At 43.6% G+C, this 13,577-nt stretch overlaps 1 protein-coding gene across 1 annotated transcript; it reads right to left on the reverse strand.

Annotated features, from left to right (window-relative positions):
- Window positions 1–104: 104 nt before the first annotated feature.
- rundc3b (RUN domain containing 3b) lies at window positions 105–10,074 on the reverse strand. The gene is made up of 11 exons (XM_084026243.1): window positions 9,863–10,074; window positions 5,538–5,653; window positions 4,509–4,642; window positions 3,962–4,047; window positions 3,677–3,766; window positions 3,199–3,279; window positions 2,910–3,084; window positions 2,418–2,575; window positions 985–1,131; window positions 402–523; window positions 105–315 (listed from the first exon to the last, which is right to left on the reverse strand). The coding sequence occupies exons 1-11, from the start codon at window positions 9,955–9,957 to the stop codon at window positions 170–172; spliced, it is 1,350 nt and encodes a 449-aa protein (XP_083882369.1). The 5' UTR covers window positions 9,958–10,074; the 3' UTR covers window positions 105–169.
- Between the last annotated feature and the right edge of the window lie 3,503 nt (window positions 10,075–13,577).

Here is a 13,577-nt window from a genome sequence, read left to right on the forward strand (position 1 = left end):
ATAAGACACAATTCAAAGAACGTGTCACACCAGATTCTCCGAGTTGCAAACCCGACTTCCATCTGTTAAAGCTCGAACATAAATGTCTACAAATCACGATCACACACATTTAGAAAGTTCCTGGATTGTCTGGTCCTGGTGGACATCGGTGTATTCAGCTCTCCGTTCATTATGAAGGAGTGAAGCCCGGGCTGCTGATCTCTGTTGCTGGACTCGCCAAACACTCGCTGGACTTGAGGCTGGCCAGAGACTTGTAGCTGGCGACCGAGGTCAGGGAGCCACACAGACCTCTCAGAGATGAAGTCTCCTCTTTAGCTGAGGGACAACACGCATGATCAATGCTGGCATCAACAGTGGAGACCCTCCTGGAGAGCGGCGCTTACTTGCAGAAGTGGACGTACCTTGGTGGGGCCAGAGTGTGGCGGTCGGCCTGGCCTCCAGACTCGGTGTGTGTGACGGCTCCAGAGACGCCTGGGAGAGACTCATGTCTGCAGACAGCTGCTCCAGACTCTGGAAACTCTTCCTGCAAAGAGAGGACGGAGGACCTGTAAAGATCACACCTAACCAGGGCTGAAGCAATTAGCCAGTGAAGGGAAAATGTATATTATTAACATTCTCATCATGTATTAAGGAACAAAATAGTAAACATTTACTGGCTGATCATTGTTCATTTAATACCTTAGGGTTTTAGACCAAAAAAAAATCATAAATTATAAAGGGCATTTTCCACAATATATTTGAAGTAATCAAACCCGTTCTGGGTTAGGGTTATACTGTATTCAAAAATGTCCAATAACAGTACAGATGATATGCTGAGATGAGTACATCATCAGCTTGCTTGGAATCTGTTATAAAAGTAAATATTTTGTTGTTTCAAGGCCATTTTCTTCGAGGTACATGAGTAATATCTGTATTCCATGTCTGTATGATTGCATGAAAAATTCATTTCTAAACAATAAGAGATTTATCAATATTTAAACATACTCCTCCCACTGTCCTGTGCTCTTCCTGTACAGCAGCGTGTCCAAGGCAACGGCATTCGCATCCAAGGCCACAGGAGACGGCCACTGATTGGTCAGATGGGCTGTCAATTCTTGTCTGGACCGTAAGTCATTGTTTTTCAGCACCGTCCTGAAGACAATAGACGTCCAGAGTTAGAGATCAAATAAAGGAAAAGGAGGGGAGTCACGCATAACAACACGGCTTCGACTGGACGCTAGTCCGAATCCTTTTTTCTGTTCGTCTAGATGTGTTTTTGGGCATTTTATTTCCTTTATTAATGCAGCTGCAGAATAACAAGAAAAGGGGGGAGAGAGAGGGTTGACTCTGACTTTTATCATTTATAATTTCAGTTTAGTTTAGTTTTACATTGATGGAGAACTGTGTAAGAAAGGAATGGCCATAATGTTTAATGTTTTGATTTGGGAATCAAGTTGAGTCACCTACAACTTTAGACCTGAGCAGAATAGGTAAAATGGCATTCGATCTACTAGAATATTTAAGTAATATTGTTGTAATTTAGTTGTACAAGACTTGACTGGATGAGAAAAACAATAGGGATATGAAGCAATTCTGCCATCTCCTGTCATTTCTGTGGTTCAGTATCACAAGTCTTGATGGAAATTCATGATGTTTGATGATCTTTTTCTCCCTGTAGTGTTATATTACAGCTGAAAAACTAACTGAAATTAGTGGTCGACCGATTAATCAGGAATGAGTCTGAAGTGGGTCCTACACCAGCGGAGCGCTCGGCTCAGCTCGGCTCTTGAGGCGCACCGTGGCCCCGTAAAAGCACCGGTCCAGTTCCACTCACACCCCGTCTGAAGTGAGGTCCCACCACTGATCTGTAATAAGTCTGTAGCGTCAATGAGTCCCCCTATAGCAATTTTGTGTCTCATTTGTTATTATTAATTAATTATTATTTCAAGGTTCTTTATTTATCGCATGCACAGATGAGATGCAACGTAAAACATGACAACAACAACATGATATTATTTATAGTTATTTTTACTTTTTAACCAGGCACTACCGTTTCAGTTTAGTTTAAGCTAAAAGATATTGTTTTTATTTATTTTTCTTTTCATTTTATTTATAGCTTATGATAATAACCCTGCTGCAAACTGCCTTACAAGCCCACGGTTTTACCTGCATACCTTTGTTATCTAAATACTCTCTTACTGACATGTAGAGTCAAACTGTAGACTAGTCACTGACTCTGACGCTGCATGTCACATGAGACTGCAGCTTCATTTCCAGGGATGTTCATACGAATCCTCTTAATTTAAAACAGTAAAAAAAAAGTCTCAAATAAATTAGTGATCGAATAGAGAAAGGGGGTTTTCTCCACCTCGCCGTCAGCTAACATCCACTGACACACACACACACACACACACACACACAGAGCAGCATGAACTCACAGTTGGTCCTGTAGCTCCAGAACGATGTACTCCAGCTGTTCTTTCTCCAGAGTGTGGGAGACGTGTGTGTCAGCGAGGCTCTGCTGAAGAGCTTTGTTATGAGTCACAGCCTCCGACAGCTGGGCTTCTCGTAGACGCACCAGCTCTTCCAGGTAACCCTGAAACACACACACACACACACACACACACACACAGTTTTCCATTTGTTTGTCTAATGGCGCGAAATAACCAAAGAGGAGAACCGTGGCTGCTCCATCATCCTGATCAACAGCAGATGTCACAGAGGGAAGCAACGTCATGGATGTTGGTCAATCAAGAAGAAACTTCAAGCTGATTATGTGTTTGATCATGTTATAACACACATCTTCACAGGACACGCCTCCTCCTGGCGTTTCACAACTCAAACCTCTAATGGTGTCACATTTGCATATGATTCCGTCCCATGTGTTTATCCCTAAATAACGGTAATATTAAATATTAAACACACACTACCTTCTGCTCCAACGCCACGCGGTACTTCTGCTCGAAGCGTTTGCACTTGCTGACCAAGTTGCTCTGCTCGGTGAAGATGGAGGCGGCGGTTGCAGTTTTGTCGGGGGTGCTGCTCTCACTGCCGCTGCTCCCCAGAGTCCTCATCTCCTCCTCGTCGCTGCTGATGCTGTCTGCACTGCACGGGGAACCAGCACGGGCCTCATATTAGTACACATCCAGCACTGCAGTGACCCGTCAACCAAAACAGTGACCCGGTGATGTATTATGCGATGGTATTATTTCTACATACCTCTGAGTGGACTTCAGGTACGGAGTGTAGTCGATGACGGCGGGGCAGCTTCCATCGAGGCCCTCTCCTTTCAAACAGAAGCTAAAACACAGGACAGACAATCAAAGTCTCATTTACCAGTTTGAAAGTATAAATTACACATATACATACGCGTAGTATATAGCATATTTATTATATTTATGCCTAGATTTTAACTTTTGCACAATCATGTCTTTGATTCTCCTATTTATATAGATTTTACAGATTATTTACAAATTTACAAATGAGCATCGTTGAACTGAGCCTGAGATCCAACAGCTGCTGTCATTACTGCGCATGTGACAATAACAAATGTGAAACTTGTTATGAAACAATAAACCATGAAGACGTCCAGTCTCATTTTCAGCTCTCCTGATGACACCAAAAAATGCACTTCATGCAGAGAAATGTGCAGAAACAGGAAGTCTCACAGTAAGAAGGAGCAGAATGTGACTCGCACCTGAAGTCGATGGTGTTCAGTCCGATGAGTGTGTCTGCCAACAGACCCGCCTCCTCTCCCAGCATGACCGCTCCTTCCTCGTAACACCTTCTACAACCAACACATGCACACATTCATGCCATGAATTCAACTTCACCAGCTCCCGCCAACCGACGTGATGATTGACTTCTTGTGGTCAGGTGGAAGGAGATCTAAATGACAGTGTAACATGCTGATTTTTATTTCATTCATAACTGTGTTGAAGGGAGAAACAGTGTGTTCAGTAGATGAGCACCACATTAAGACCTCATGGTTTTGGAGTCCCTCAGTGCAGATGAGATGTATTCTGATAATCTTTTCTCCATCAGCACCGCTCTGATCCAGGCTCGGCCCTGCAGACAGAACAAGCAACAGTTAGTGGAAGCTTATAGAGGAGGTCACAGAGAGAGAGAGAGAGAGAGAGAGAGAGAGAGAGAGAGAGAGAGAGAGAGAGAGATTGTTAGCTCAAATTGTTTGTTGTCTTCCCCGCCAGCTAAGACTGAGTCATGTTTTATGTCCACGAGTGTTCTTAACGTTTGTATTTTGTTCCCGAGGGGATAATGCAAATCTAATATAACGCCTGTTTGTGCAATTTGTGTGTGCCATAGGTCAGGATACTTTTGGAGTCACAGTAGAAAATGTAGTGCTGTACTGATACTGATACTAATAATATCTTTTCATTTTTGGCTGAATAACAGGGTTTTTTTTTCACGCTCTTGTTGTATTCAACTTTCTGACATTTTGGAGATCATGTTATTTCCTTCTCTGCTGCATCTGTTAATTAAATCTGATCCCAAGACAGCTTTATCCTCACTTTAGCTCTCGATGATCGCACATTCTCCATGCTCTCGATGCTTCGTATGCAATTATGAGGAACTTTGCTGCAGGCGGCTTTTATGAAATCCCAGAAGCTGCGAGGAGTCTCATAGCCAAACCAAGTTGTCTGTCCTGAGAGAATAGAGACAGAAACAGAGGTTTTAAGAGCTTGTTTATGTATTCACAATGCTCTGAATTATAAAGACACAGAAATCAACTTCCTACTTGTTATGCAAATGGAATAGGAACACAGTATTTGAGCTTTTTCACCCAGAAATGACACTGAAGTGGCATAAAATGTGCACTCATTGGACTTGAATTTAGTTTAGTGGCTAAACGGACCAACTTTCTGGAAGTGGAGATCTGAAATATTAGTCTTTAGCAGGCCAGTGTTTATACTCTAGTTAAGAATAATAAGAATATATCTATATATAATATATACTGTATATATATATAGCTCTATGCTCAGGCCAATATGCTGGCCTGCAGATTCCATATGTGCACGGATGACATTAAAGTTAGTCTCTTCAGAGCCTGTACTCCTCTTTACACAGCTCATCTCTGGTGTAAATATACCACAGCAATGCTAATGAAGCTACAGGTAGCATATAATGATGCGTTCAGGATCCTCCTTAAGCTGCCAAGATGGACAAGTGCAAGCACTTTATTGGTTAATAGTAATGTCCCCACCTTCCATGCTGTGTTGAGGAATTTTATATACATTTATGTGTCGACTTCTAGAGTCAAAAAATAGCCTAATCGCTGCACTCACTAACATTAAACAGAGTGATACAAGGTACACATCTGGACTGTGGAAACACTGGAACAGGTGCTTGCATGTATATTAATGTGTTGACCTGTAGTTGTATTGTAATGTATTTTATATGGAACCTCTGAGTCTGTAATACAGTATTCATATCATATGCTGCATGATACTGAGAATCTTTTCATACTAATCTCAAAAAAGGGAAACAAGATATCATGAACTTAACTTGGGGATGAGAGGAGGGTTGCTTACGTTTTTTACCTTTGAGTCGATGACTAAGGATGTGCTCCAGGATGGAAACGAAGTTAACGAAGTCCGGAGAGGCATCGTCTATTGTCTCGAAACAGGAGCGGTCCAGCAGAGTCTTCACTGAAAACCTGAAGACAAAAGATGCACGCCCTTCATTAAATATCAATGGTCACCACAGTGTGGAGCTTCATAGGTGTCTACCAGATCAGACTCCTGCTAATGCACATTTCACCAATTGCACATAAGGACAAATCTCAACTGATACAAAGCAAACACGTTTATGTTTTCACATTTCTGTCAATAATTACAAGGCATGGAAAATGAGCACACCGGGCCTCCATATAGGTAAATGAGACTTTGATTAATATCCGGAGACAGAACCAGTCATGTGCTGCCTAGTGTTGCTTTCGTTAACGAAAATTATGACGAAATATCGTCGTCAACGAACCTTTATCACGTGAGGAAAACGAGACGCAACGAAAATGCTGGTCATGTGACGATAACGATAATTAAATGTATAATGCAATATTGTAGACGAATAAAAACGAGACTAAACGTGGTTTACAAAATAAAAACTATGCTAAAATGTGTCTTCATTTTCGTTGACCAAAACAAGGCGAGACGAAATGTTATATCGTTGTTTCGTCTCGTTTAGTCGCGTTATTATTATCGGCCTTCGAAGATTTGACAGGAAGTCATATAAAAAGTTACATCCTGTTAGACGCGATCTGTAGGCTATTTGTAGTTTGCGACCTCCTTCGCATTTATCTGTATTTGTTCATAAATATCTGTGGAAATCAGAATCAGAATACTTTAGTAATCCCTCGGGAAGTTATACAGCTGCAGTTATAAGAGAAAGAAAAAGAGTCAAATAAGTATAAAAATAAATATTAGTACAGTTATACTGTATTAAATGTTTATCTGGGTAGTGTTGCTTTCGTTAATGAAAATTATGACTAAATATCATCGTCAATGAACCTTTATCCTTTATATGAGGAAAACTAGACGAGACGCGAAAATGCTGGTCATGTAATAACATATTTGGTTGGTAAAATAATATGTTGTTAATTCAAATCAGAGCGTCTTCTGTGTCTGGATTGTGCATAGTTAAAAAGATTGAGTAATAAAAACAAGTTGTGTATAGCGTATTTTTGAAAAGTAACTAAGTAAAGTAATTAGTAAAGTAACTAATTACTTTTGAAAATAAGTAATCAGTAAAGTAACTGGATTACTTTCTTGGATAAGTAATCAGTAATCAGTAACTAATTACTTTTTCGAAGTAACTTGACCAACACTGGTCTGGAATAGATGTATTCTTGAGTGTATAAGGTAACAATAATATAATAATAAGATAACCTTGTTTGAATTGTGTAGCAAGAGGGTCCCGGGTTCGATTCCCGGTTTGGGTTCGGGTTCCTTCTGTGTGGAGTTTGCATGTTCTCCCCGTGTAAGCGTGGGTTCTCTCCGGGTTCTCCGGCTTCCTCCCACAGTCCAAAGACATGCAGGATGGGGATAGGTTAATGAATGTAGGTGTGTATGTGAGTGTGAATGGTTGTTTGTCTCTACATGTTGGCCCTGCGATAGACTGGCGTCCTGTCCAGGGTGTACCCTGCCTTCACCCAATGACAGCTGGGATCAGCTCCAGCCCCCCCGTGACCCTGAATATAGGATAAGCGGTAGACAATGGATGGATGGATGGATGGATGGATGGATGGATGGATGGATGGATGGATGGATGGATGGATGTTTGAATTGTGAAATGGGTTTGGCTAAATATAATCTTTGACTAAAACTAGACTAGTCACGGACAATTCTGACTAAAATAAGACTAAAATGCTCAGACTTTTAGTCGACTGAAACTTGACTAGACTAAAAATAGGATGGACATGACTAAAACTAATTAAAACTAAAATGATAGCTTGAGACAAAGACTAGACTAAAACTAAAAGTAAAACAGGCCGCCAAAAACAACACTAGTGCTGCCCAACAACAGTCATGTGCACGGACAACTCCGTCTAATCTGCTTTCAACTAATTAGACAGGAAGGAGAGCCTTAGTGGACGAGGCTGCGGTGTGTGTGTGTGTGTGTGTGTGTGTGTGTGTGTGTGTGTGTGTGTGTGTGTGTGTGTGTGTGTGTGTGAGTGTGTGAGTGTGTGAGTGTGTGTGTGTGAGTGTGTGTGTGTGTGTGTGTGTGTGTGTGTGAGAGTGTGTGAGTGTGTGAGTGTGAGTGTGTGTGTATCATTTAAATCCAAATTGTGTGCAGCCTTCAACATCAGCAGAAATAATCTGGCTTCATCTCTGTCGTTGCTTAGCAGCAGGCTGACCACAGAGTGTGTAGGCTACTTCCCCGTGACAGGACACAAAAGCAGATAGATTTCATCTTATTTCCAGGAATAAGTGCAGGCTTTAATCACACATCATGCACATTGACTTTCCAACACTTTGAAAAGCAAACCTGCTCTTCACAGCAGTTTGGATGAATCCATTTCCCTCTCCGTAAGAACTATATTACACTTATCCTCTCAGTTATTTTCAACGTTCGCACAGTTAAAAAATCTTGGACTTGTGTGAAATTCTGACATGATTAAGTAAAGTACAAAATTCTGCTGTGGCGATAAACTGATTGAGCTCTTCATTGCATCAACTGAAGTCCCTTTAGGGTCCCAGTCTGCGATCATGAAGTCATGATTTCTACTAATAGATCCCCATAAATGCTACACATGTTCCTGGTTATGTTGTGTCACATGACCTCTTAGAAAGCACCGCTGCTCTTCCCTTTAGCTTTCAGTCTGTAAAAAACATTTCCTCCACTCTGGAGGACACAAGACTTGAAAACAACTGGCATCTTTTTAATGGCAGGCGTGTAGCTACAGCAGAGTCTCTGTTTTCCTCTCAGGCTCACTCAATCCACACTTCTCTTAAAGCTCAAACCCCTGAGAAAGCGGTCCATGTAGACTCCCGCCGTGCTGAACTTTAAATCATGGAGAAGAGCCACAAGTTTCCCAAGATACCAAATACTGAAGCAGGCTAAAGTGATGCACAAGGCTGGAACCAGTGAATATTTTTATATATTTTTGTTTTAAAAAATGACTGAAATGATTCATCAACATGTCAGTCAACTTATCTGTATAATTTCAGCTCCATGAGATTCAGTCTCAGCGTGGAAGAGGATGAGGTCAACAACATTCCAGCTCCCTAAGAGGAACCAAAATATGGAAATGTTTTCAAGATGTTAAATCATCCTCTTTTTGTTGTTCAGACAGTCTATAACTCCACTATTTGATATTTGGTTCATTGCTTTTGCCAATCTGCTGTCACTTCTCTCAGCCTTCTCCCTCCTCCGCTTGTGCCAGTCAGCAAGTTGATGGCTGCTGCGGAGGCAGAAAGGAACACCTGCCTCTAATTCATCTCCCTGTGTTTAAAGTGAAGTTGGTGGAGGAAGGTGAGCCAGTCATGATGCCCTGAATCCTAAAAATGATTACAGACACCTTGGTTTTCGGAGCACTTTCTTGGTGCCAAAAATAAAATAAAAGTATGAATCTTCCCTTTGTTCCTCTGACCTTTCCTGCTCTACTGTCTCGAATGCACCACGGAGGCCGTCAGTCAGTAACTGACATTTGCCAGCAACTCTGAGGACCATAGTCAATCCTCAGAGCCTCTTTGCTTCAACTGACAGAGGGAGGGAAACAGGCAAGCGTGCACACCACAGCATCCGTCAGCCGTGAACAGATCATTCATGAATGCATTGAGGAATTCATTCATATATTAACTGGAATATTTACTCTATAGTCTATAAAAACAGACTTTCTGCATTGTTTTCTGGAATCAATATCTTTATTTTGTTATTTGTATTTGTTTTAAATGTGGGAAAAACATAAAGAAACAAATATTTTAATCCAACATTTATAACGGGGTGGGGTTGTGATGAAGGAATTTGGACTAATGACCCGAGTATTATTCTAAAAAGAAAAGCTGGGCTTAATCCAACACCAGTGATTGTGCTGCTGCTGGGGCCGTGAAGGCGTATTTGTGCGTGTTTGAATGAATGAATAGAGACGCATGTAACGTAGCCTACAAAACATACATGATACAAGCATTTACCCTGAGATCAACCAGCAGACATTTGAATCTATTTTTCCAATAATACTTGAATGCATCTCTTCCAGATCAGACACTGAATGACTTTCTTCATGTGTGTGCATATGAGTGTTTTTAAACACGGATGGACGCGGCAGCCCTGCTGCTATAGCTAACCTCAAAACAAACGCAGGCTCAGAAATGATTAATAAACAAGCAGCTCGTGCATCGAAGAGGAAAGATGAGTGAGGAATTCCCACCTGCACACCGTGAGCAGGTTCCACCTCTCCACCGCGGCGCTCCTGCCTGCTCCCCGCTTTCGGATGACATGCTGCCCGGCGCCGAGAGACGCCATCCCCGGCCCGCGTCCGTGGCTGCGGGCGGAGGCGGAGCGTAGTCCCGGCGCTGCTCGCTCTGCACCACGGCAGCACAGGACCAGCAGTCTCCGTCAGCCCGGACGAGCACACACACACACACGCTGCTCAGCCGAAGAGGGACTGAAAACAAACCGAAGCTGCAGTGGTACAGGACTTCCGGTGGGGGTTTTCAAAATGAAAGCTTTACATCTCCACAAAAACCATCACTCCTGCCATTCTCTCACAGCCTGCCTCACTGACACCTGGATGAACCACAACTTCCTCAAACTATACCGTAATAAACCAGAAATGATTATCATTGGCCCCAAATCTATAATCCACCGTTCCTCCCAGGCCTTCTCACTCAGCATGATGGCCACACAGTTTTTTTCCTCCACGGACCTCGACCTGGACAAAGGTCTCCTCTTTCTACCTGAGCACAGGTCTCACCTCCTCCTGCTCGTTCTCCCGGGATTTGGACCTGTAAATCATTTCATTGATATTAATAATGATCTATTAATAATCGAATCTGCTCCATTTGATTGGACCACTTAAAAGTGCAATGCCTGCTATCGTTTTGCTCAATACGAAAGACTGTTGGCTCCACACACACACACACACACACACACACACACACACACACACACACACACACACACACACACACACACACACACACACACACACACACAACAGCAGTGGCGGCGCCAGGGGGGGGCTTGGTTGGGCTATAGCCCCATCAAGAATTGTGTTAGCCCTACCATAAAACCATCAAGAAAAAAACAACAACAAAATAACCAAGAAAAGTGCGGAGTCCAACAGCACCACCACGTCACGTCGTACGGCATTCAGGCAGCTGCGATGACAACTGTCACTGATCTGGGTTCATTAACAAACTACGGACGCACCGTTGACACCTGCAGGGGAAGATGACCACTCGGGTCCCGGCTGTTAACGTAACTACTCACGTTTCGCTGTCTGTCTCTCTCTCTCACTGTGTGCGTGTTTATAGCTGCGGGAGGGTGTTGTCAGCGGCGCCGCCAGGATTCAATTTCAATGTACGCACAGAAACGGCAAATACAACAACAAATGGAAAAATACTTTTTTAAGACAAAATCTAATGTTTTCAGTATCAGTGAAATCAGTAGCGTATATCATGGTGATAGGCCAGGTGCAAATATTTTTTTGTGCCCTCCATCCCCGCCCTAAACACAAGCGCACGCTTGTGAGCACTCCACGCACGCACACACGCTTGGACACACACGCACAGTACGGTATGATAACTCTCCCGGGAGAGAGACATGCATCGCCTCGGCCCACAGTGATCAGAGCCGAGCTGTATTGTGTAGTGGAGAGGGGCCAACACACGCTGCGCAATTGCGCACACACGCGCGATCATCCTCTCAAATGCGGCTGCGTCTCTCCAGGTCACTGTGTGAGAGAAAGAAAAGCTCTGACTTGCTTGGGCAGACGTTGTTTGGTGTCACCCGCTGATTTGCATAATTTAAATATCTAGCCCGCTGAATCTTCCAATCCAGCCCCGGTTCAGCACCATCAATTTTTTTTTCACCTTCAAAAAAAGTCCTCACAGTGCGTACAGGATTCCGTCTGGCAGCGCCACTGGGTGTTGTTATATATTCACATTGAAATTCTGGCATTGATTTGAGCCGTATGAGTTAGCCCGACCGTAGTTGAACCAGAAAAAATACTCTGGCGCCGCCACTGACAAACAGTAGTACTGTTTGCTATGAATACCAATGGGTTAGCACACAGCTTCAAGCAAAACTGAAGACTTATCTAATCTTCCATCAGGGCATTTAAGTTATTTCATGGTCCCGGGTTCAATTCCGGGTTTGGGTTCCTCCTAGAGTTTACATGTTCTCCCCGTGTGAGCGTTGGTGTCCTCCAGGCTCTCCGGCTTCACTGATGACTCTAAATGTCCCGTAGGTGTGAATGGTTGCCAACATGTCTCTACTGGTTACCTGTCTGTCTCTACATGTCGGCCCTGTGATAGACTGGTTACCTGTCTGTCTCTACATGTCAGCCCTGCAGACTGGGTACCTGTCTGTCTCTACATGTCGGCCCTGTGATAGACTGGTTACCTGTCTGTCTCTACATGTCGGCCCTGTGATAGACTGGTTACCTGTCTGTCTCTTGTCGGCCCTGTGATAGACTGGTTACCTGTCTGTCTCTACATGTCGGCCCTCTGATAGACTGGTTACCTGTCTGTCTCTACATGTCGGCCCTCTGATAGACTGGTTACCTGTCTGTCTCTACATGTCGGCCCTCTGATAGACTGGTTACCTGTCTGTCTCTACATGTCGGCCCTCTGATAGACTGGTTACCTGTCTGTCTCTACGTGTCAGCCCTGTGATAGACTGGCGACCTGTCTGTCTCTACATGTCAGCCCTGTGATAGACTGGCGACCTGTCTGTCTCTACATGTCAGCCCTGTGATAGACTGGCGACCTGTCTGTCTCTACATGTCAGCCCTGTGATAGACTGGTTACCTGTCTGTCTCTACATGTCTACCTGTGATAGACTGGGTACCTGTCTGTCTCTACGTGTCAGCCCTGTGATAGACTGGCGACCTGTCTGTCTACATGTCAGCCCTGTGATAGACTGGTTACCTGTCTGTCTCTACATGTCAGCCCTGTGATAGACTGGTTACCTGTCTGTCTCTACATGTCTACCTGTGATAGACTGGGTACCTGTCTGTCTCTATATGTCAGCCCTGTGATAGACTGGTTACCTGTCTGTCTCTACATGTCGGCCCTGTGATAGACTGGTTACCTGTCTGTCTCTACATGTCAGCCCTGTGATAGACTGGTTACCTGTCTGTCTCTACATGTCTACCTGTGATAGACTGGGTACCTGTCTGTCTCTACGTGTCAGCCCTGTGATAGACTGGTTACCTGTCTGTCTCTACATGTCAGCCCTGTGATAGACTGGTTACCTGTCTGTCTCTACATGTCTACCTGTGATAGACTGGGTACCTGTCTGTCTCTATATGTCAGCCCTGTGATAGACTGGTTACCTGTCTGTCTCTACATGTCGGCCCTGTGATAGACTGGTTACCTGTCTGTCTCTACATGTCAGCCCTGTGATAGACTGGTTACCTGTCTGTCTCTACATGTCTACCTGTGATAGACTGGGTACCTGTCTGTCTCTACGTGTCAGCCCTGTGATAGACTGGCGACCTGTCCAATGTGTACCAATGTAAGCTGGGATCGGCTCCTGCCCCCACAATTTGATGGGAAAAATGCTCTAAAATTAAAACAGCACATTTAGAAAAATTAAAACAGAAAACACAGAATTTAGAAAATGTCATTGATGCCTGCTCATCAGCCATGGTGGTTGCTCCCGGTAACCGTGTTGTGTGTTGGAGAGCGTGAACAGCTGCTCTATGAGCGGGTCAGATTCATGACGTGGTTGCACTGTTTTACCGCTCGTTGCATTTACTAGCTTTCTAGAGCACACAGTGCAGAAGCCAGCACCTGCTTCTCTTAACTTCTTGCACCAAACGGCTTACCGTCTTTCCAGCTCTTATCCACGCCCAGCATGATTTAATGTTAATCCTTTATCAATTAGGAGCTGACACTATAAATAAAATTGAATTG

The sequence above is a fragment of the Eutrigla gurnardus genome (genome assembly GCF_963514095.1).
Source record: "Eutrigla gurnardus genome assembly, chromosome: 14".
NCBI classification, from domain to species: Eukaryota; Metazoa; Chordata; class Actinopteri; order Perciformes; family Triglidae; genus Eutrigla; species Eutrigla gurnardus.

Coding starts and splice junctions, on each gene's coding strand:
- rundc3b (XM_084026243.1), bottom strand. CDS start 9,957: ATGGCGTCTCTCGGCGCCGGGCAGCATGTCATCCGAAAGCGGGGAGCA. Junction 3,085..3,198: donor TACCTGAAGTCCACTCAGAG/GTATGTAGAAAT, acceptor TTCCCCGTGCAG/TGCAGACAGCATCAGCAGCG. Junction 2,576..2,909: donor GCGTGGCGTTGGAGCAGAAG/GTAGTGTGTGTT, acceptor TGTGTGTTTCAG/GGTTACCTGGAAGAGCTGGT.